Source organism: Larus michahellis, chromosome 7, assembly GCF_964199755.1.
Source record: "Larus michahellis chromosome 7, bLarMic1.1, whole genome shotgun sequence".
Lineage (NCBI taxonomy): Eukaryota > Metazoa > Chordata > Aves > Charadriiformes > Laridae > Larus > Larus michahellis.
In genome coordinates this window covers 42,376,661-42,398,858 of record NC_133902.1, presented here as the reverse complement: position 1 = coordinate 42,398,858, position 22,198 = coordinate 42,376,661, and the positions used below count along the sequence as shown (strand labels likewise).

General features: G+C 58.0%; 3 protein-coding genes across 7 annotated transcripts in view; 2 read left to right on the top strand and 1 right to left on the bottom strand.

The window, feature by feature from the left end:
- The window catches only part of SLC4A3 (solute carrier family 4 member 3), a 35,455-nt gene extending 27,723 nt beyond the window's left edge, over positions 1-7,732 (top strand). For all 5 annotated transcript variants that reach the window (XM_074593578.1, XM_074593582.1, XM_074593579.1 and 2 more), the window contains 8 exons: positions 69-263; positions 714-920; positions 1,537-1,626; positions 3,208-3,374; positions 3,764-4,017; positions 4,362-4,531; positions 5,017-5,190; positions 5,953-7,732. In XM_074593578.1, coding sequence (XP_074449679.1) covers positions 69-263; positions 714-920; positions 1,537-1,626; positions 3,208-3,374; positions 3,764-4,017; positions 4,362-4,531; positions 5,017-5,190; positions 5,953-6,030 — 1,335 coding nt within the window. In that variant the 3' untranslated portion in view covers positions 6,031-7,732. The remainder of the gene's footprint in view (positions 1-68; positions 264-713; positions 921-1,536; positions 1,627-3,207; positions 3,375-3,763; positions 4,018-4,361; positions 4,532-5,016; positions 5,191-5,952) is intronic.
- A 1-nt stretch (position 7,733) lies between these two features.
- Positions 7,734-11,147, bottom strand: LOC141745990 (uncharacterized). The gene is made up of 3 exons (XM_074593585.1): positions 11,062-11,147; positions 8,412-9,800; positions 7,734-8,074 (listed from the first exon to the last, which is right to left on the bottom strand). The coding sequence occupies exons 2-3, from the start codon at positions 9,549-9,551 to the stop codon at positions 7,931-7,933; spliced, it is 1,284 nt and encodes a 427-aa protein (XP_074449686.1). The 5' UTR covers positions 9,552-9,800; positions 11,062-11,147; the 3' UTR covers positions 7,734-7,930.
- Positions 11,148-18,348: 7,201 nt separating this feature from the next.
- The window catches only part of LOC141746125 (unconventional myosin-X-like), a 96,931-nt gene continuing 93,081 nt past the window's right edge, over positions 18,349-22,198 (top strand). Inside the window, exon 1 of the mRNA XM_074593935.1 lies at positions 18,349-18,493. Within this exon, the coding sequence (XP_074450036.1) occupies positions 18,473-18,493 (21 nt within the window). The 5' untranslated portion in view covers positions 18,349-18,472. The remainder of the gene's footprint in view (positions 18,494-22,198) is intronic.

Here is a 22,198-nt window from a genome sequence, read left to right as displayed (position 1 = left end):
TTAATGGGGAGGAGATGTGGGAGGCAGCCTGAGGAGCCATGAGTAACTCCTTCCCCTTTCCATTTCAGTTCTGCCAGACACAAGGCATTGAGTATCTGACAGGCAGAGTGTGGATTGGTTTGTGGCTCATCGTCTTCATCTTCATTATCGTGGCAGCTGAGGGAAGCTTCTTGGTGCGTTACATCTCGCCCTTCACCCAGGAGATCTTTGCTTTCCTCATCTCCCTCATCTTTATCTACGAGACCTTCTACAAACTGTACAAGGTGAACCTTCCCCAGGGAGATGGGCTGCCACGTCTCTCGGTCCCCAGGGAACCTGCTGCTTTAGCGTACAGGAGGCAAGGGAACAGGGCCAGCACAGCCACAGCTTTCCTAGGTGCTCTGTAGAGCAGTTCTTTGCTGGCCTCTCACGCCCCAGCCCAGCTGGCCCCTGTGCCACCACTTGTCCTGCTGGCAGGACAAGCCCTAATGTCTGTCTCCCCTTCTCTTCCTGCAGGAGGCATTAAAGAGGGGCCACTTTTCTCTCCCCAGCCCTCTCCAGCTGGGTAGGTTGTGAGGCGAGGTGATGGATGCTGGGACTGTCTGCGCCCACCATCTACTGCCCTCACCTCTCCACAGAGCAGGACACGTCCGCATCCCCCTGCCCCCAGTAGTGACAGTGCCCCCTGCCCCTCCTTGTGGTGACAGTGCCCACTGCTTCTCTCACCTGCCCAGGTGTTTGCAGAACATCCTCTGCTGAAGTTCTACCCACCGAATGTGCAGAGCGGCCTGAATGCCAGCATGCTCTCTGCGGATGCAGTGTCACTGGGAATCAGGATGCAGCCCAACACTGCTCTCCTCTCCCTCATCCTCATGCTAGGCACCTTCTTCATTGCCTTCTTTATGCGCAAGTTCAAGAACAGCCGTTTCTTGGGAGGAAAGGTGAGAAATTTGTGGGACCCAGGTGTTAAGGACAAGAGACGTAACAGACAAATAATGCTTCTTGCTACAGCGCTTTGTTCTCCAGAGCATCTGGGCTGTCCCCTAAAGAAACACCAGCAGTCCCTTAAATACCATGTGGAAGGGATGGCAGGCTGACCTAGGCTGCAGACCAGAACTGGCTGTTGACGGTGGTATCTGCAGGGTCCTGCTCCAGTCAGCTATGCTGAGAAGTCCCCTGGGCCTTGGGAAAGCTCCTTTGGCTGGATAGAAGTCTGTTAAACTAGAATATAGGAGGGAGAGCTTACAACTTTCTCCCTTTGGACATCTCTGTACATGCAGGGCATGTGGGTAACACCTGGAGCACCAGCTGAATAGGCCATGAGGAGCAATTAGCCAGTCGCTTAAGAGTGGCTGGGGGAGTGTGGCTATGTGGGCAGTGGGATGTGCAGCCCCATGGGTCAAGGCTGTGTTCCCTTGCCCTGCTCATCAGCAGTGCTCAGGTTTGCAGTGGTGCCTGGCCCCACCTGGGGCTTCGCTTTGTCCCAGGTTCCCTGTAGCACGGTGCCTGCGCGGAGCCAGTCCATTCCCTTTGCCAGCGAGGGTCTTTGTTCTGCAGGCTCGGCGGATCATCGGAGACTTCGGGATCCCCATCTCCATCCTGGTCATGGTGCTGGTGGATTACACCATCACTGACACATACACGCAGGTAGGCGCCAGCGCTGCCCTCAGAGCCCCTCCTGCAGCCCAGCAGCGATCCCTGTGGCACTGTGGCCTGCTCTCGTGCAACGCGGGATTTGTATTTCCTGCCTCTTTAGTCATAACAGCGCAAAGCAAACCGAGATGCTCCCCTCGTCCTCACTCCCATGCTGAAGGCAAGCACCAAGGGTCTTGCTGAGGCTGAGACCAGAACTACAGGGACTGGAGTGCTCTGGTATTCCAGCTGTTAGTAGGGGAGGCTCTAGAGGACCAGAGGGATTCAGTGCAGTTAATTCCCTGTTTGTAACTCTGAAGACTTGCAGTCAATCAACAAGACATACACCGGTTATGCACGCTGAAGGGGGTGGCATATAGAGTGGTTTCAGTGGGATACTTGTTTGGGGTTTAATACCATATTTATATTTTAATAACATATTTATACTCTCCTTGATTATAGGCTACTGAATATTTTGATCACTTTATCTAAAACACAATGATGTCTTTCCCAATTTATGCACAAACTTGACTGTTCTCAAACAAACCCGTCTCACAGGTTTCCTTTTTTCCCGCCTTTTTTAGTAGGTGTGTAGTTATATCTCTTTGTTTTGGTATTTTTTTCAACTGACATCGGGGAGAGGGTGAAAGGTAGTTCCTGTTCAGCATGCAAGCTTTTTATCAAGACAGCCTAAGGCTTAATGGAATCCAAATGCATTTTTATTCATTTAAATTTCAATGAAAAATCAGGTTTTATCAGACGTTAGTAAAATTATGCACTTTGTTACATCCTTTTCATACCCTTCTACACTTGTACAATTAATATCAAAAGCATTATCGTTGCAGTATTAACTCAGCATATGTACAGAGCTTTCTGAGAAAATGGTACTTAGTTACACAGCTTAGCTCAAGCACAAGCATTCCAGGAATATTATTCATACTTATGCTGATTAACATAAATGCAAATCATAAACTCTTCCTGCAGTGCTCACACAGGCAGATAGCAAGAACTGCTGTAGAGCAGAGTTCAAAGGCTGATGAACGCAAGGTCGGGACAATGTACAGCTAGGCGTCTCTGTGTGGTCTCTGGTGGGAGCACAAACATGATATTCCCTCTGAACAGAATCAGTGAGGTCATTTCCAGAGAATGTGGCCAGTTCTGGAGTCCACACTGCAAAAACAATATTGGAAACACGTCTCAGAAAAGTCTTGGAAAGTCTGGAAAGCTGTCTCAGAGAAGAGCCAGCAGTTCAGGACACTTGATTTGTCCAGGCAGAGGTCAAGGAGCATTTTAGCCATGCAAGCACTGACATGGGGGTGAGGTTCCTGAGGGAACATATTTCTTTGGTCTCTTGGACAAAAACAAAGGGAATTCCAGTAGCTGAAAGGAAATGAGACAGGCCCATGTTAGGGGATATGGGATTTTTTGCACTGAAGGGGATTATCTGTGAGAAAGTCCCGCTTGGGCCAGGGTGGCTGTCCCATCATCTGAGGCGTTCAGACCAGGGAGACCAGGAGGATCAAGGTTAGTCCTGTGTGAGGCCGTGTCACATGTGTATTGATGAGTAACGGCTGGGTTTTGTGGCTACACCACCAGAAGCTGAATGTCCCCTCTGGCCTGTCGGTCACATCTCCTCACAAGCGTGGCTGGTTCATTCATCCCATGGGCAGCAGTGGGACCTTTCCGATGTGGATGATGTTTGCCTCTGCCATCCCAGCCCTCCTGGTCTTCATTCTTATCTTCATGGAGACACAGATCACTACGTGAGTACCTCCCTCATCAACGCCAACCATGATGAATCCCTGGGCAGGCAAGGCTGGGATGGGTGCTGGTGGCATTGGTGCAGAGATGTGCCTGGCGTCCCAGCGGGACAGCAAGGACAGGATCTTGGCCATTTCAGACTCTGCTTTCTTGGGTTTTCCCATTGTCTCTTTGTTCCCCTCCTGGCATACAGTGTGGTGGAGACCTGCCTCAACCAAGCACAGGAGGAAACCTCTAACCTGAGGGTGACAGCCACCATCCCTCTCCTCAGCCACCTCCTTGTTGTCCCCAAGTCTGCCCTTTCCAAGGAGTGAACGTTGTCCCCAGCCACAGTGCTGTCCCTGGGCGCTGGGCTGGGCTTGGCGCTGACCTGGGCTCTTTTTCCTCCCAGGCTGATTGTGAGCAAGAAGGAGAGGAAGCTGCTGAAAGGCTCTGGCTTCCACCTGGACCTGCTGCTCATAGGCACTATGGGGGGCCTTTGTGCGCTCTTCGGGCTGCCCTGGCTGACCGCAGCGACAGTGCGCTCCGTCACCCACGTCAATGCCCTCACGGTCATGAGCAAGGCCATTGCGCCAGGAGAGAAGCCCAAAATCGAGGAGGTGAAGGAACAGCGTGTGACCGGAGTGCTCATTGCTGCCCTCGTCGGTGAGCCTCTGCTCGGGTGAAGGAGTGAGGGGGGAGGTCAGGGCCAACCACTTGAATCTCCTGGCAGCGCCCCTGCCCCAGGGGCCAGCCTGCGCTCTGCCCGCTCGCTGCAGGTCTGCCCCCGCCTACACTCAGCTCTCCTCTGGCAGCCTTCCTACCCGCCATGGTCAGTCCATCTCTGCAACCTTTCCAGCTAGACCCCTCCTGAGCTTCCTTTCCCTGGCAGCCTGGGACAGACAGAGAGGAGGCAGGAGAGGGACGGAGGCAGGAGAGGGACGGAGGCCAAGGTGCCCTGCGGAGGGGCTGACGTGGGACACGCCGTGCCCTGAGCTCTGTCTGTGCAGGTCTGTCCATTGTGATGGGGAACATGCTGCGGCAGATCCCTCTGGCTGTGCTCTTTGGCATCTTCCTCTACATGGGAGTTACGTCGCTCACCGGCATCCAGCTCTACGAGCGGCTGCTCCTGATCTTCATGCCGTCCAAACACCACCCTGACCACATCTATGTTGTCAAGGTGAGCGAAGGCGGGTTGCGGGGAACCAGGTAATGAGGAGCAGAGGAAGAAGAGGCAGGTGAGGGGAGGATGGTGCTTTGCTAGAGTGATGCTTGGCTTGGTGACCCGTCCCCCTTGGCTGCAAGTTTGTGCCGAGAAGTAAGCGCAAGCCATGCAGAGAGGTGGTACAACACTAGGATAGCCTGCTGGTAGGCTGCACGCAGGAGGGTATTGCCAGGATGCTGTATGGATGGACTGTTTATAGGAGCGATGCATTGCTTGAGTGGCTGTAGGGACACCGCACTGCCAGGTGGGTATGCTGCTGGGTTGCACAGAGGCTGATGTGTTATGAAGTTCTGCCTTGCTGTAGAGTACAGGCAGGTAGAGCGTGCAGCAGTATTGCGTTACCGTACTATGCTATGCAGAAGGGTTATGTTTGGCCAGTTGGGTCTTCGTTAATCTGTGTGGAAGGATAATGCGTTCTTAGACTGGATTTACCTCCCTAGGTGAAGACCTGGAGAATGAATCTCTTCACCTGCATTCAACTGGCCTGCATTGTGCTGCTCTGGGTGGTGAAATCTACGGTGGCCTCCCTGGCCTTCCCCTTCGTCCTGATCATGACAGTGCCATTGCGACGCTTCGTGCTGCCCCGCTTCTTCCATGACAGGGAGCTCAAAGCGGTAAGCAGATAACCGTCCTCACAGTTCAGCTTGCAACAGGGGAGTGAGGTTGAGGAGATTTGGGAGACTGAAAGGCTGGGAGATCCTGGGCTGGCAAAGCCTTGGCTTTCCCTGCTGTTGTCGGGGGGCTCTTTGTTCAACAGCAATAGGTGGGTGGATGGCTTCCTCAGCCCTGGGAGTGCAGTGTCAGATGGGTGGGCACCCTAGGGCAAGGAAACAGAGGATCCTACCATGCAGAGGCCTGGAATAAGAGCTTCCTCTTCCATCCTCCTCCCTATTTCTGGCTCATTCATTAAGAGACACGCCATTTCCCCTCTGAGACAGCAGCAAGGACAGCCCAGCGGCACACCAGAGCCTGCGGCTGCTTGGCACAGGAGCACATAACCGCGGTGCCAGGTTGATGGCAGCTCCTCAAATGCTGCCAACATCCTGAGCTCCTGTTAGAAAGCAGCCTGGAGCAGCACCCACAAGTGGGTGCTGCCAGCAGGGGAGGAGGGAGGACCTGCTGTGCTGGACCAAAGCTCCAGTGATGGGGCACTGTCAAACAAGTACACTTCTAGGAACGGGCATCAGGCTGGGGATGCACAGACAGGCATGAGGGGCAAAAAAAGGAGCCTGTTGGGAGGGGAAGGAGCAAGAGCTTTGCTCTTCCCAGTGCAGCCCAGCTGCTTGGCTCGCTGCATGCTGATCCCTCCGTGCCAGGCTTGACCCTGCGCTGGGGTTGGCTGTGGCCTTCAGAGCCCCGTCTCTGCCTCTCCCCAGTTGGACTCGGAGGATGCAGAACCGAACTTTGATGAGGACGGCCGGGATGAGTACAATGAGCTGCACATGCCCGTGTGAGCTGGGAGCTGCCCTCCCCACTTATGGGACAGGCTGCTTGTGCCTGCTCATCCCTCCCAAGGACTAACTGGAGACTTGCCGTGAGTCATGCAATCTCTTGCCCGGACCAACGAATGGCTGTTCCATAGCCCTGCAGGAGGCAGCCCCGGCTCCTGCTGCCCCGTCGCTCGCTCAGCAGAGGCTGTGAGTCTCTCTCCTCTTGGACCTGGTGGGCTGAGAGGTGCCTCTCACATCCCGAAGCTGCATGGGGTCCCGAGTGCCCATGGGTCAGGGGTCTGCCCCCTCCCCGCTGGAGGCAGCCTGTGCCTGGTTTCCAGGTGGTGAAGGGGGGCCGTGCCAGCTGGTGCCACTGTGTCCCCCTCCACTACCAGGAAGCTTGGGTGTCTCAGCACCCAGTGCCACCGAGCAGTCACAGGGATGGGCTGGAAGCTGCCTGCGGATGAGCACTGGGCTTCTCCCAAGCCAGCAGCCTCCTTGCTCGGCTGGCAGATGCCTTGCTCCCACTCCTCTGACCCCTTCCAGGAGTGCTCATGCTGGGCCTGTGCCACAGCCCCTGGCCCACGGGGCTGCAGCAGCCTGGTAGATGGGCAAGGAGGGACCAGCACCCTGGCCCTGTCCTCCAGACCATCATCTGTCCAGTCACCCTCCCACAGGACTGTTTTCAACTCTTGTTCAGCGTTGGGGAGGCCATTTGCTTCTTCACAATTTTCCCAACCCTCTTCCCAAAGAAAAACCACACAGGGAGGCTAGGGAACAAGCAGGTATCCTGAAGCCTCAAGTGCTTGCCCTCTTGCAGGGACTAGGAGGAGTCCTGTGCCATTCTGCACCTACACAAAGGTTGCAGGGGTGAAAACTCATCACAGGGCTACATCCCAGTTCCTGATCCCCATGTTCCTGTTCCTGAGAACAAACTATATTTAAGAAGCTATAAAAGAGGCACAGTGCTGGAGCACAAAACAGTCCTTTGGGTGCCCTCCCTTTCCCTGTGCTACTGGGTCTAGCTCCCTGCAGCCCTACAAGGAAGTCACTGAAACCCCCATCCCCAATTCTGCCGCCATACCAGGATGACCTTTCACGTCCAGGGGTGCCCTCCAAGTGGGAAGGGGCAGCATTCAGTGTGCCCAGCACTCAGTCCCTGTCGCCTCTGGGCAGCTCTGAGCACCTTTGCACTTGGCAGGGCTGTCTCCTGGCATTTCCCCGGGCTGGCAGCCCCTGTTCAGAGCTGCCTCGGAAACCGCTGACAGTGCCCTTGCTGCCCGTGGCAGCTCTGAGGGCAGTGCCAGAGGAGACGGGCACCCCAGCCTCTCCCTGATGGTTGGAGCCAGAGTGGCCTTGTGGAGGAGGCTGGGATGCTCGCTTCACCATTGGATGTGGGACAAGCTGCTGCCCCAGTTCCCCCTTCTCAGCCTGGCTCCTGCGAGAGATGGTGGGTGCTTCATTACCTGGAGGGTCCAGCACCTTCCCTGGGAGGCTGCAGAAATATCCCACCAGAGAGAGAAACCTCCCCCCGCGACAGGTTCCTGCCCCACAGCCTGGCCCCCCTGCAGGGCCTGGGGCGGAGAGACGAGTGTCTCTGTGTGTCTGTGGCCGTGTGTGTCCTGTCCTCCCCGTGTAGTGTAGGAGGCCTGTTGTCGCTGTGCATTGTGACTCCTCTGACTGTAGTGGAAACAGCTACACCAATAAACTCTTCACAGGAACCGTGTCTGCCTCTCTGCTTTTGTTTGTTAATTGGCAATACATTAAACTGATGGAAATTCCCTGACACAAAACTTCCTTGCCCACAACAGCAGCCAGTGAGGGAGCGACCCCCAGCCAGTTGTGCTCTCCTGGGTGCTGTTGCTGAGATTTGGCAGTGGTCCCACCTCCCACGGTCAAGGTCGCTGGCTGCTCCTGGGGCTGGTCACTGCCGTGGGACACATGGCAGAGGGCTGAGCCCGCCCGGCTGCAGGGATGGTGGCTGTCCCGCTTCTGAGCCGGCCCGCTGTGGGGTGGGCAGTGCCTGGCCTTGCAGCATCCTCTCCAGATCCCGGCAGTGCTGCTGAACCTGCGGGAGAGAAGGCAGCGCAGGTGCCCGGATCCTCAGCATCCAGGTGGGCTGGATGGGAGTATCCACAAATTCTTCCCATAAGCTGCTCCACCACGTTAGGAAAAGGTCCCTCTCCCATTCCCCACTTCACGGCTCTCCTTCCTCACACCTCAGTGCCCAGTGGGGCCATCGGTTTGGATTGGTGAGGATGTGGCTCTACCCAGTCCCACAAAATCCATGTCTCCGCCTGGATGTTCAGCTCGTTCCATGCAGCTCCCCTACCCATGGCAGTGCCCCCGCTCCTGCCCTGGGACAAGGGCGGGGAGCGCAAGGAGAGCCAGCACGTGCCCCTTACCGCATCGATCCTCCGGATGAGGATGGGCCTGACCTCCAGCTCCAGCAGCCAGTCGGCCTCCAGGATGCTGTGGTGGTACTCCTCCAGCTCCAGGCTCTTCTGCAGCTCCTCGGTCAGGGCAGCCTTGTGCCGATGACTCCCCGTGCCCGGGGTCTGCTGGGGCCGGGTCAGCTCTGTCCCCTCACCCTGCTGCTGCAGGCGCAGGACCTGGATGCGCTGGGCGACATGACAGACCTGGGTGCGCAGGGCGGCTGCCCGCTCCCTGCGGTGCAGCAGGGCCAGCAGCTCCTCCCGGCTCTCCCGCAGCTGGGCTCGCAGCACCCCAGCACTGCCACCTGCACTGGGGGGCTGCAGAGGGACCAAGAGGTCGGGCAAGCCCAGAGGAGAGCCGGGCTGCGGGGGGGTCCTGCTGTGCAGCGAGGGCTGCATGGTGCCGGGATCCAGCCCTGCTCTGCCCCACGCTAGTGGCTGTTGTGGCGGTGATGGCGATGGTGATGGCGATGGCGATGGTGATGGCGATGGTGATGGTGATGGTGGCAGGGGGAGGCTGTACCTGCTGCGGTGGAGATGGATCCACCGTCGGGCGAGCTCCGCCATGGCCAAGCTCTGGTGAAAGACATCAGGGACCAGCCGCAAGACCTTCACAAAGGGCTCCACACCAGCAAAGCCACGCAGGTCACACAGGCTCCGGGGGCTGAAGACCCCCTCGCTGAGGGACCCCCCTTGCAGCAGCAGCCCCCAATTACGCCGGTGGGCGAAGAGCTGTGCGGCCAGGTGTGGGATGGATGCCGGGGAGGACTGCCGGGTGGGGTCAGCAGCCGGTTCCTCGTGCATATACAAGTACTCGCAGAGTGGGACCACCACCCTGGAGTCAAACCTCTCCTTCAGCGCGCTCAGGTGCTGCAGGTAAGAGGCCAGCCAGCCCACATAGCTGGCCACGTTGGGGCTGGCCGAGTCAGGCCAGCACTGGGCAAGCTTCTGCAGGTGCTGCCAGCTCTCCACCTGCCCCGAGGGGCTTCGTGGCAGCACCAGCAGCAGCACCTGGTACAGGCTGCACAGGTCAAAGCCCTGCTGGCACTGCTGCATGTGCCCGACAAAGGCGCTGAGCTCCCCTTCAAGGGCAGAGTAGAGGCCCTCCATGGGCAGCCACGGTGATGGAGAGGAGACAGCTGGGATCACAGCTCACCAACACGGTCCTGGGCCCTGGATGCGCTGGAAAACACACTGCACCAGGATGCAATTCATGGGGTGGTACAGGCAGGGTTGCCACAGGGCTCTGGCTTGGGTCATGCACGTGCTCTCAGCCAGCAGACAGTGCTACCAAAGGCTGGTGTCCTCCTTCGAAGGATGGGTCATCTGGCCAGCTCAGATGAGTCGGTCCTGGTTGCTCTGTTGGACAGGAGAAGACACAAGGGTGGGGAGGAGGGCAACAGGGATGGGGTGGGCCAGGAGGAGTGAGGGAGCTGCAAGGGGTGAGCTCAGAGGGATACCCCCACTTCTGCGGGACCAGAGAAGGGAAAGGCTGCTGGGTGATGCTGCACCAGGAGGACGCTGGACCACAAAATGCCATCGTAGTGCAGGGAAAGGAGTGGAGAGGCTGCCTGCAGCCCCAGGGGATGCTGCAGGTGGGGGGAGAACAGCCTGGGTGCCCACAGCCCCCCAGCTACCCAGGGGATGCTCTGGGATGGGCCAAGTGTCCTCCTGCTCCCTGGAAGGGGACTCGGTCGTGCCAGACGAGGACTGCCCTCTGACCAGCACTTTCTCCCACCTCTTTGCTGTTTGAGAAGTTGTTTGTCTTTACAAAAGTAAGCAGCCACCCTCGCCTGTCTGGAGAACTGACAACAGGAGGCCTGCTCCCAAAACTACCAACATATTATTTTAAGCCATTGTGTGTTTAGGCAAACTATTCGGGTTTCTGTTTCTGCCACCCGGGTTCAAGTACACTCAAGCTATCTTCTCCAGCTATTTTTATTCTCTGCAGCCAGGAGGGGCTGGCACATCTCTGTTGTGAGATACCACTGGCACCGGTTCACACGGCTGTGTGGCTGGGAAGTTGAGGAAATTGCTGGCGAAGACCCATGACAAAACTGGGAACCAGTGCCACTGGCAAAGTTTCCCCTTTCCCCTGTATACCTGTAAGTCCTTGCCTGGGCTTTGGTGGCTGCTTTTCAGGTGCTTAAACCTCATTAAAATAAATTAAGAAATCCTTTTTCCTCTTCTTGTTGAGGAGGGGATTTGCAAGCCCTGCACCCGGGGGTGGGAGGGCAGGTAAAAATGGCAGGAGGTGGCAGCACGGTGCGGTCCTCGCAGTGCAGGCTGGTGGGGGCAAGAGCGGTTTCAGTTGCATTCACCTTCCCCAACAAATGTCTGCAAGTGGGTTTGTTTAAACGTGAGTTGCACCAGTCTGGGGGCAGCAGAGCTGATGCTGAGGGGGACGATGCCTGCGCGTCAAGTCCCAGAGACCACCTAAAGATCGGCCCCAGCTGATGGGCGCCAGGGTCCGGGTCGCTCTTGCAGATGCTGAGGACCGCCAGCAAGTGCTGCCGAGCACCCGTGACCCGGCACATCCCTGCCGTGGCACCAGCCCCACGCTCTCTGCCCCCTTCTGGCCCCCTTCCACCTCCCCTCCGCCTCGCAAGAAGGGACTCACCAGCCCCAGGAGAAGCACTGGGGAGAGGAGAAAGGGCTGAGCTGGGCCCTGCTGCCTGCCAGGAGAGGAACATGCCATCCTCAGGCATGGACACAAACCTTCCTCCCCATGGGAACGGCAGGTTCGGACACGTCCCTCGCGCTGGAGCCAGCCTTTTCCGGAGCCGGTTGCCAGCCCCATAGGCATTGCCTTGGAGCTACAGGGGAGAGATGCAGCTTCCTCCAGTCCCTCTGCCTCACACAGGGCTTTGCAAAGGACGCTTCTCTCGCAGGGACGCCCGAATCCTGGGCACGGGCTTGGATAGCACTTTTCTTCGATACAAGTGAGTACAAGTATGCACGGCCCTGAATTTGTCCCAGAGGCTTGTCTGGCCTTGGCAAGAGGGGGACATCTTAGCCTTGGGCAGTTCGCTGCCTGCCTGCTGCCTTGTGCCCCTGCCCTGTCCCTCCCAGTGAATTGTCCTTCCAAGGCTCTTCAGCCCTCCCAATTTCTGAGGTGCCTGTGCTGGGACTGCTCCCCAAAGGGAGTCTTAGAAGTAAATGATCTCTCAAGGGAGTGAGAATGGGGAATGGGAGCAAACCCTCTGTTAGAAACCTCTGATGGGGACAGCATCCCTGGAAAACCTGACTGTTTCCCTTCCACTTCCACCTGGCTGCCCATGGGAGTGGGAGCCTTGCCCACCATGTTTCAGCGGGCTCAGCGAGCCAGTCCTGCCTGCTCAGAGAGCTGGCCGTGCCCAGCCCTCCTGCCTGGCATCGGGACCCCGGGGAGGGTCCCAGGGGCCCGGGGCTGGGAGCTCTTCACTGGGGACAACGCTGGGACACTTGTCCTTTGCCTGTACAAGCTTCCCCCATCCAGGTGCACGTTTTTGGCTGGGCTGCACCTACTGACGAGCCGCTGTGTCTCGCTGTGCAGAGGTGGCTCACATGAGCTCCCCAGAAGAGAGGGGCCATGCTGGCGTAAGGCGGGGATGGGAAGGCTCAGCCCGAGCTCTGAAATGTGGCTGCCAAAGCTTTTCCCTGCAGGGAGCAGCAGAGAGGTGGGCTGGCACCCATGGGTGTCCTGTCTCCCTCAGGGGGGGCCACGCAGGAGGTGGAGCAAGGCGAAGCGCTGAGCACCGGTGCTGCACAGCATCCCCCATCTCTCCTGCCACATTGCTCTGCGACCTCCCAGGCCACGGGCTGCCAGAGGTGACCTTGCCGCTGAGCAGGACGGAGAAGTAGTTTCCCTCTGTAGATTTCTGCAGAGAGGGAGGACCTTGTGGTCCCTGCTGCAGGAGCCCAGCTGGATGATTGCCTTCATCTATCAGCCCAGTGTCCCCAGAGGACGTGCCCCGCTCCAGCATGCAGGGTGCAGCAACGTCACCGGGGGTGGGAGAGGTTGGGCAGTGGCTGGCTCCTGCTGTGACAGGCTCTCGTCCCCAGCAAGGACAGACGGCCAGCTGCTGGGGCCAGTTCCTGGTGCTCTGAACTGGAGCTGCACTCACTTTTCAGCTCTGAAACGGACCTCGAAACCGGGGGCTCCAGCAGACAGGAGGTGTTAGCGCAGCCTCCCCTGCTCCCTGGGTTTGCTAACTTAGTAGCCCAGCGTTGCGGGCTGCCTCCTGGGGACTTACAAGGGACACGTCCACCAAAACAGGGCAGAGATCTGCAGGTGCACAGTGAGGAGAAGAGCTCTCTGTTTTAGCATAGAAATGATTTTTTTCATAGAAATGAACCGTGGCCAGCAGATTGAGAGAGGTGATTCTCCCCCTCTACTCCACTCTCGTGAGACCCCACCTGGAGTACTGCGTCCAGCCCTGGAACCCTCAGCACAAGAAGGACATGGACTTGTTGGAGAGGGTCCAGAGGAGGGCCACAAAGATGATCAAAGGGCTGGAGCACCTCTGCTGTGAGGACAGGCTGAGAGAGTTGGGGTTGTTCAGCCTGGAGAAGAGAAGGCTCCAGGGAGACCTTATAGCCCCTTCCAGTACCTGAAGGGGGCCTACAGGAAAGCTGGGGAGGAGCTGTTTGCAAGGGCATGTAGCGATAGGACGAGGGGCAATGGTTTTAAACTAGAGCAGGGTAGGTTTAGATTAGACATTAGGAAGAAATTCTTTACTGTGAGGGTGGTGAGACACTGGAACAGGTTGCCCAGAGAGATGGTGGAGGCCCCATCCCTGGAGACATTCAAGGCCAGGCTTGATGAGGCTCTGAGCAACCTGATCTAGTTGAAGATGTCCCTGCTTACTGCAAGGGGTTGGACTAGATGACCTTTAAAGGTCCCTTCCAACCCAACACATTCTGTGATTCTATGATCCTATGATTTTGCAGGCAGAAGCTGCACAGGCGAGATCAGGAAGAGGAAATGTACCGAGCTCCGGCTCCCAGCACCCATCAGCAGACCTTGGCCACGGCCAGGGGTAGTGATATGACACGATTTAACCTCCTTGCTTGTTTGCCTGGCTTTATCGTGCAGCCAGAGACAAAGACAGAGAGCTCCCCGTGTCTGGTAAAACAGCCCGAGTCTGGGAAGCGAGTGCACCGCAGCTGGCTGACACACTTTCTACAGCATGAATCCCGCAGTCACGGTATCTGGGAGCAAAGCCCTGCTTATACACTCCGTTAAGCAGAATCCGTAAGGCTGTTTGTAACAGAGCCCCATCTGTGACCTCCACAGCATCATGCCATTAATAGCAAGGCTTGGTCTGGGTCAAACAAAAGCAGGGCAGGCTTAATAGGAGAGGAAATTAGGTGGATATGCTTGGCTGGCCTCATCCCTGCATGTTCCTGCTGTAATTATAGCCTTGTGCGGCTCAGCTCTCTTATTCAGCGATCTCGCCGCCAGGACTGCATTTCTTGTGACCGAGGTGTAAAAGCCGCAAATGGATACGTTTTGGCCCCAAGAAAACCTGCAGCAGCACGAAAGGAGCCATGTCAGGGAACCTCGGCTCGTCACTGCCGGGAGACGGACGTGTGGCCCGGGATGTGGCAGGGAACAGAGGGACGGGTTGGGCTGGGGAAACAAGACCGGGACCCCTATCTGCAGAGAAAGCTGGAGATACCTGACTATGGGTTTGGTCCGTCCAGCACGGTCAAGTGCAGGTGGGGCTGGTAGAAAGTCACAGCTGGTGCTGGCCCCAGTGGCACAGCTCGGGAAGAGGCTGCAGAGGACACAGGGTGGCACGCAGTGACAGTGGGGTGGACCTTCCCAGCATCCGCCCTCTGGGCCCATCTGCTCTGGCTCTCTGCTCTTGCGCTCAGGCTGAAAATGAAGAAGACATCCTGTTTTCCTGACCTGTGGAGAAAGGGCAGCCCTGGAGGGCATTCCTCCGCCTGGACGGGATAAAAAGCTTTTCCCGCTGTGGTCAGTCTAAGCAGGGGTGCAGCCGCCCTGGGCCTGGGCTCTGTAGCTTGCAAAGGCAGCACTCAGCACTGTGGTGAGACAAGCTTGCTGCTCATGGTGTCTGAAGTGAAATGGGAACCAGGGGGGTGCCCAGGACAGATAAACACCCCCCACCCCACGCTGTCCCCCCTTGCCAGGAGGGCTCGCCCTCACGCTGCCACTCTCTGGGGGAGCAGGTGCCGCAGTGCTTGGTGTAACGCTGTGAAAGCCTCTCCAGGCGGCCTTAATCACATTCCTCCAGAGCAGGGACACATCTGGTACAAACATGATCCTGTCCCCAAGGAGCCTGGGCTAATTCCTGCCGCGGAGCCCCAGAGCAGCTCCGGGCAGGGGGAGCTTCGGCACAGCTTTGATCGCCACCATCCTCACCTTGCGGGGACGGGGCTGGCTTGCGAGCAGCGGGGCAGGAGGGAAGGTCCACAGCTTCCTGATGAGTTGGGGCAATCCAAGCCTGAGCTGGACTGGCCGGACCCTGCCCTGGTCTGAGTTGTGGATGGGCTCCCCACAGTCTGGGAGCTGGAGGAGAGAGGAACTGCCCTTTTTTTAAGCTGATTTCAAGCAATTGTGAAACTGGAGTGGGGAGGGGGCCAAGGCTGTGGGGACAGCATGTGCCCTGCTGTGTGTCCCCTTCCCCTCGCATACGTGCGGTCTGTGGCAGGAGAGCACCTCGGTGTCTCGTGCTTTGCCAGGGTCAGGCCACTCCTGCAAAGGGACACGCTTGATTTTCGGTCGCTGCTTCTCAACAGTTCTCCCCCTTTTTGAGAACCCTCTCCTGGCTGCCCTGTGCTTTGGGCAAAAGGGGATTTGGTGGCCCTGGCAAAGCAGCAGGGCCTGCCGGCGGGGGCTGCGATGGTGGCGACACACGGCAGAGCCTGGGTGCCCTCGTCCTGCATGCGTTGCTCCCTGTGCCCCGGTCTGGGTCCAAGGTCTCCTGCCTCTGCTGTCAGCGCTCCCGAGTGAGATCATCGGCAGATGAGATCAGTTCCCCACCCCACAAGCGCAGCTCCGATAAGCCACTGGGGAGGTGGCCAAGGTGTCACAGCTCGTTCCCTCGCAGGTGATGGAGAGCAAGCCTGGCAGATGCTCACCACCCGTGGCGGGGGCATGTTGGCCTGCCTGCCTCCCAGCCATGTGCCAGACCCGTGGCAGAGGAGGAAATCAGGATATTGTCTGGTGTCCAGAAGGAATTCCTGCCTCGGCTTGTTCCTGCCAGTCCTCCGCCGACCTTCCCTTGGTGTGGAAAGCCCAGCAGGAAGCTGACTCACTGTCTGCTGCCGCCACGGCTGGGTGCGGGGCTCTGCTGCCTGCAGCACTGGAGGGCTGCTCCTTTCACGGATGCAGGAATAGCTCATTGCCCAGGCCCCCCCGGCACTCGCCTGGCCTGGCTCTCCTCTGCCAGAGCCTGGCTCTCTGCCGACAAGCAGAGGAGAACAGCCATGGCGCCCTGGTTTCTATGCCATCTGCAGCTGGGCTGGTTGGAGAGCTGGGAGCTCGCCGGGTTGCCGGCATCGCTGCCGAACACGCGAGCGGCGCCGCTGCACCGGGCTTGAGGCAGGAGGCAGCCCCAAGGCAGGGAGGGGGACTGATGGGCTGGAGAGGGGTCCCAGGCTTGCCCTGGGCGGTGGGGTCCATGCCTGCCCTTGTTGTCTGCTTCATGTTCATTGCATCGCTGATGTGGCAGCCATCCCTGGAGCTGCTAGGGTGCAGAGGTGCGGTGCCAGACACGTGGTGGTGGCAGCATCCAGGTGGCCAGCAGTTGCCTCCTTATCAAAGTTCTGCAAAGAAGCAGATCATGGTAGCCACCCCTTCCCGGCAAGCAGCACCTAAAGAGATTTATGAGACAGTTCAGAAATCCTTGGTTCCAGCTGGGCTGCATAAATGTAGGACTAACAATTTAATCCTGTAACTGAAAGGAGCAGATATCAGGCATAAGTTTCTTATCAAGATTCTTGCCACTTTTCCTCTCAGGCAGATGGAGCACAGGGCTGACAGCATCAGTCACTGCTGGTACATTTCAGGAATCCAACGTTTAGTGCCTGGACAGTTTGTAAAGCTACTTTGTTCTGAGGACCGGGTCAAGCCACCTTCTTCTTCCTTCCAAGAAGGTGTCATTTGATGGTTTTGTTAATACCAAAAACCTTGTCTTTTGAAAGGTTGGTTCCTTGCCTCGCCCTGGGCTTTCCAAGCCCCGTTAGCCCCCTGGCTCAGAGCTGCAGGGAGACCTACCAGGCTGGAACAGCGACTGCTCCCTTACAGCCCAGCAGTACATGGGCTGCACTGGCTGTCACCGTGCTGAAAAGTGCCGCGGTTATCGGCATAGAAGTTTTTTCCACAGTGTGTGTGGAAACACAACCTTGCAGCACTCTCTGGGAGCTGATGAATAGGAAAGGGAAAGGAAGCTCGCAAGGACCCTGGCCTGGGAGACAAGGGTAAGGCCCTGAGCTTCTGATGAGTGCATTTGGGTTGCTTGGTGTGTTTGCTGGGAATAGGTTTGCTGCTGGCTTGCCACTTCTTTGTCAGATCTCCCTTGACACGCAGATGTGAGAGTCATGCCTTGATGGGCAACCCAGCCCTGGATGGCATGAATCATGGCCAAAGTTCTCCACTGGAGAAGTCTGGGAGCGGACATCTGGTGCTGGAGATGCCTGCTGGTGGAGAACCTTGGCAGGCAGGCAGAAGAGGTAGAGGAGATGTGTGCTCCTCCTCGACTTTCCCATGGCTGTGAGGAGCTCCACCGCCAAAAGGTTGAAGCTGGACAGCCAAAATGGTCTGCCGAAGCAGCAATAGCAGAGGAGGAACTGTCCTCCCGCAGGGAGAAAGCTGGCTGTGGCGGAAAAAGCCCGATGACAAACGCGTGGCTGCAGAGGGGACTTTCAAGGACACATCGCTGTTGAGTTGATCTAATCCTCTTCACTAACAGGGTAATTGGCCTTGTGGATAGAAGTATTAGATGGGAGATAAGGACTGTAGTTAGGCTTCTGGCGCCGTCTTGCACGATGTTTTCATAAGACGGGGAAAGTGGTGTAGATTAAGCTAATACAGCACGAGTAGCTCTCAGTGACTTGATATCAAAATGGAAGGACGCGTGACAGTGACACATATTAGGAAACCTTACCAAAAGGTCCAGATAGTGAAGGTGGAAGAGGCTGGTGGCGGTGGTCATCATAGGCATCTGTTGCAGTGGCCTAGGTGTGACTCTGTCTTGTGTCAGAGGTCGGAGAAGACACTGGCACCTCCCTCAGAACCCTGTGTCTTTTAAGTAGTTCAAGAAGCACCTTATTCACCAGAAAAAATCCCAATCCTCAAAACTCCCCCGCCGCCCCCCCTGGTTGTTTGGTCTCCTTTCTTTCAGAATAAAGAAATGATTTCTTCCTACTGCAGGAAACACCCCCCACAGTGTAGGTACTCATGGACTGTGATCTGGCCACACTTTTTTGACAAACTTCACCCAGCCTGTTGCTCTACGCAAACTGCTCCAGATCTGCGAGATACAACTTTGAAGCGCTGTCAGGATTCCTGTTAACGCTCTCTCTCACGGTATCACGCTCCGCCGACCCGCTGAAGGGACCCCGACCCCAAAACGTTTGCTGTTCCAGAAGAGGTCAGCTGTCCTTCCAGACCCCGCGCTTGGCTGCTGCGGCTGTACACGCAGGCCGTCCCCCCTCCCCGCTGCGTGTCCGTGGGTGGCAGTGGCCGCCCGGGCTCAGCCGGCGCCTTCCGCACCCCGAACCCTTTCCAGCATCCCCCTTTCGACACGCTGCCTCCTCCCCACCCACCGTGACCACCTCCCCGGCTCCTCAATGCCCAAGCCCCGGCCGCCGCGGCCGCGCTCCCCGCGCCCCGGGGCGGTGCGGGGCGGAGCGGGGCGGTGCGGGGCGGAGCGGGGCGGCCCGGCCGCTCCCCGCTGCCCGTGGCCGGCGAGGCGGAGCCAGCGCAGCGAGGGGGGCCGGCGAGTCGTGCTCGCCCGGCCCCGGCGATGCGGCGTTGAGAGCCGGCCGGCAGCGCTCCGTGCGGGGCCAGACCGCCGATGGACGCCGCTCTCCGCCAGGTGGGCAGCGGCGGGGACGGGGAGGGGGGCGGCGGCTGGCCCTCGTCCGGGGGAGGTGGGGGGAGGCCGACCGGCAGGGTGAGGTCCCGGGGTGGGACGAGCATCGAGGGGGTGCCGTGGCCAAGCTCGGGGCCGCCGAGCGCTGCCCCGGGAGCGGCGGGATGCTCCGCGCCCCGGGAGCGGCGGGATGCTGCGCTCCCTGCGGGGCCCGCCGCGCCCCCGCTGCCCCCTCCCCAGGGCAGCGTCCCGGTTGCACTTTTCCTGAGAAGGCGGCGGGGTTTGTCCCCGAGCGCTGCCCAGGCCCAGCGCGGCACCGGGCAGCCCTTGTGAGGAGCTGAACGGGTTACGGGAGCCCGAGCGATGCGCGGTTCCAGCGACTCAGGCTGCTTGCAGGAGGAGAGGATTTGTCGCATGATAGTCATGGCTGCCCAGAGACGGCTCGCATGCTGCTTTAATCCCCTGGAGCGACTTAAGGGTCCGGAGCCTGCTCCTGCCTGTGTGTGCATGTCACAGCTCGGCTCGCCGCACGGGGCACCGGGCCAGAGCCCTGCCGGTAAGGAACCGGGAAGCGTTGGAAAGGGAGGGAGCGTTCGCCTCAGTCCGCTGCCTCCACCGTGCCTCTGCCCAGTCACCTTCACGCTGGTGGGCAGAACGGGCTCCTCTGGAGCCAGGTTCGTACCTGCTAGACGTGGGCTCTGGATCCCATGTGTGCCTGCTGTGCCCATTCCTTGGGGGTTTACAGCAGCATCACGCTGCCCCGGGAGGGGGAAAGTGATGTGCAGCCTTAACGCACGTGGTCCGATGCCGTGCACATCCCAGTCCTCCCAAAATTCATTCTGCCTCTTTCCTTGCCTGATCACACACAGGTTTCCAACCCAGCCTGATGCTGCCTTTGGTCATGAGGGGCAGGTGAGTGCAAGGCTGGGGCAGTCCTTGCTGACCCTATGGGTGGCAGTGGGTGCCCGTGGCACTGGCAGCGGGCACGGCAGGCACTGTCAGGTGACAGGGCCACCCTGAGGTCTGCATCTGAGCCCTGAAAGCCTCCTGTCTGGGGACAGGGGCATCAGACCTCCCCCCTCCCTCCAACCGCTGGTTGGTTTTCAGGCATTTGAACGCAGTGTCTGGCCCTTGCCGTGTCCTGGGTGCGGTGGGGGAACTGGCAGACCCCAGGGAGCAGCCCGTTGTCCATGGGCTGGAGCAGCTGGTGGGCTCGGGCCTGCCCCCTCCCCGGTGAAGCACTTTCTTTATCAGAACAGATGTTTTCCCAGATCCGGCCCCAGCGAGGAAGGAGTGGCTGCCCTGGGGGCTGTGCGGCTGGGGCTGCCCCGCGGCATGCACAGCACATCGCCCAGGCTCCTTTCAGCCATTAACTGATTAACCTGCTGCTCCTGGAAGCCTGGGCCGCCTGTATCTAATCAGATAGAGGCCAGGGTTTCCCAAAGGGCCATTTCACCAGAGCCTTTATGCCCACCCCTCTGTCACGAGGAAACTCAAGCCTCTTGCAAGAGCAGTAGCCACCGAGGAGCCTGAAGCGCCTGATGGGAATGGGAGGCTGGAGAGGGGATGCCCAGAGGTGCGTGTCTCAGCAAGTAGCACCCAGCAGAGAACTGCCTGCTTTGTCCAGCTTCACTTGTCCAGGCATGATTCTGCTGTCATCTGGAGAAACAAGGATTTCCAGGGAAGGGTTGAGGGGCAGCCCTGGAGCCAACGACTCTCTAGGGGTCTTACATCTCTTGTAAATCACAGGCTTAAAACCTAGTGAAGCGAGGTGGCCAAGGCTGGAGAGCCAGAGCAAGCGTGCGTGGGAAAGCATCAAGCTTTGCTTTGCAGGAAAGGCAGTAGGGGTGGGAGGGGGGGATGTGGCTTCCCTGGAGCGGGAATGTTTGGCATTTGCTGCACCCCAGCCACTCTTCCTCCTTCTCCATGGGGGGTATTTGGTGGGAGGGCAACGCCTGAGCAGAAGGGAGTTGCTCCACCTCTTTCTGCTGCAGCAGAAGCCAAGCTTGTCCCAGGGGATGCATGTCTTCCCTTACAATGAATAGCTTAAACCCCTGCATGTTCTTGGTCTTGCCTTAGCAGGCTCCCATGCTGTGCTTTCAGCATTTAGTTACTACGCTCAGCAATGTGATCAGTGTCTGGGGCTAGGTGGGGATGCCATGGGTCTTCCCAGCTTCCCTGTTTCCTCCTTTGGCATGCTGGAGACCAAAGGAGTTCCTATTCTTTGAAGTTTATCTATGATAAGTGGCTTAGTGATGGTTTCAACCTACTTATCGTCCTGGCTCTGCCAAGGGGGGAATGGTTTTGGCCAGTTGTGTCAGCTTGACACTGCTGAGGGGCTTCCCATGTGCGGTGCCCTCTTGACTGCTGACTCGGGGGACAGCGGGCTGGCAGGGTGCGTGCTGCCACCGCTCCTACCCTACAGAGTCCCAAGCGGGGCAGATTAGAAAGCCTTCATCCCCAGCAAGCGGTACAGCACAAGGATGTGTGCCTCTGTCATCTGAGGTCTGGCTCAGAGATGTGATGGATGATGCCTTTGCTCCAGCCGGGCATGAGCAGAGGAGCCGAGACGGTATGTGCGCTCCGCCGTCTCCTTTCTTGGCTGCTGCAGCAAGTCCTGTGCCCAGACAGGGAGGAGGGGCCCTGGAGGCCAGGGCTGTGGCACGGTGACGGATGATAGTTTCCCTGCACGTCTGGAGTGTGGGCAGGATGTGGGGGTGACACAGAGGATGTGACTCGCTCTCCAATTCTCCCCTAGGAGCAGGAATGTCGTGACCAGGGTTAAAGGAGACACTTCTCCCATCCCATCCCTTTCTGCTCTCCAGTTGAAGTGACCAGCCGGCACGGCCCCATGGTCAGCCTGAACTGAGCAGCAGCATCCAGTGGAGTCATAGATGCTGTTCTCCTGCTCATGTGCCACTGGCCTAGAAATGCTGGCATTTTAAGTGTTAAACAGTTTTTCCTCATTGCTCTTTTGGTGAAGTGCAATGCTTTTCATCTGTGCTGTAAAATAAATCCCCCAAAGACATTAAGCTTTCTGACATTGAGAGAGAAAGGCAGGGGGGATCCTGTGCTCATGTCCCGCGTGGCTATGGTTGTCTGAGCTGTCCTCCCTACAGTAATCTGGTCTTCACTGTTTCCCCATCCTCCCCTGGCTACAGCTCGTCTCTTCTTTGTGGCCTGGGACATCGGCCATGGAAGCAGGCAGAGGAGCCACCTCCCCCAGGGACACATGCAGACCAGCATAGAGCCTCAGGGTCAAGCCCATGGAGGAGTACAAGGGCTGCCTGAGTTGCCACTGTGTATGCATCTGAGCTGCTTTCTCAGCCCCAGACTGAGGCATCATGTTGTGGAGCAAGGAAACAGCTCTGCTGGGTCTCATTTGCTGTGGCAGCTTTGCCCTGGCTGCTGCGCAGGCGTGCTGACTGCTTGATGCAACTGGAAGGTGTCTGACTACTCCACAAAGCCATCAGCTAGTCTGCAGAGTGTGGCCCTTTGGTGGCCACGTGATACTCAGCTGTACACACTGTCCTCCAGGTGTCTGTAGTGCTGGTGTAAACTCATGCGTGTAAGCATTCGCAGGCAGAGTACACAGGTAAGGAGAAGAGCTGAAGGGACTTGTCTGTGAATGCATCTTTGCAGCGTGGAGCCTGCCTCCTGCAGCAGGTACAGGACTGCTCTGATTTTTGGTTGCACACGAGATTCTCA

Coding starts and splice junctions, on each gene's coding strand:
- LOC141745990 (XM_074593585.1), bottom strand. CDS start 9,551: ATGGAGGGCCTCTACTCTGCCCTTGAAGGGGAGCTCAGCGCCTTTGTC. Junction 8,075..8,411: donor TCATCCGGAGGATCGATGCG/GTAAGGGGCACG, acceptor TCTCTCCCGCAG/GTTCAGCAGCACTGCCGGGA.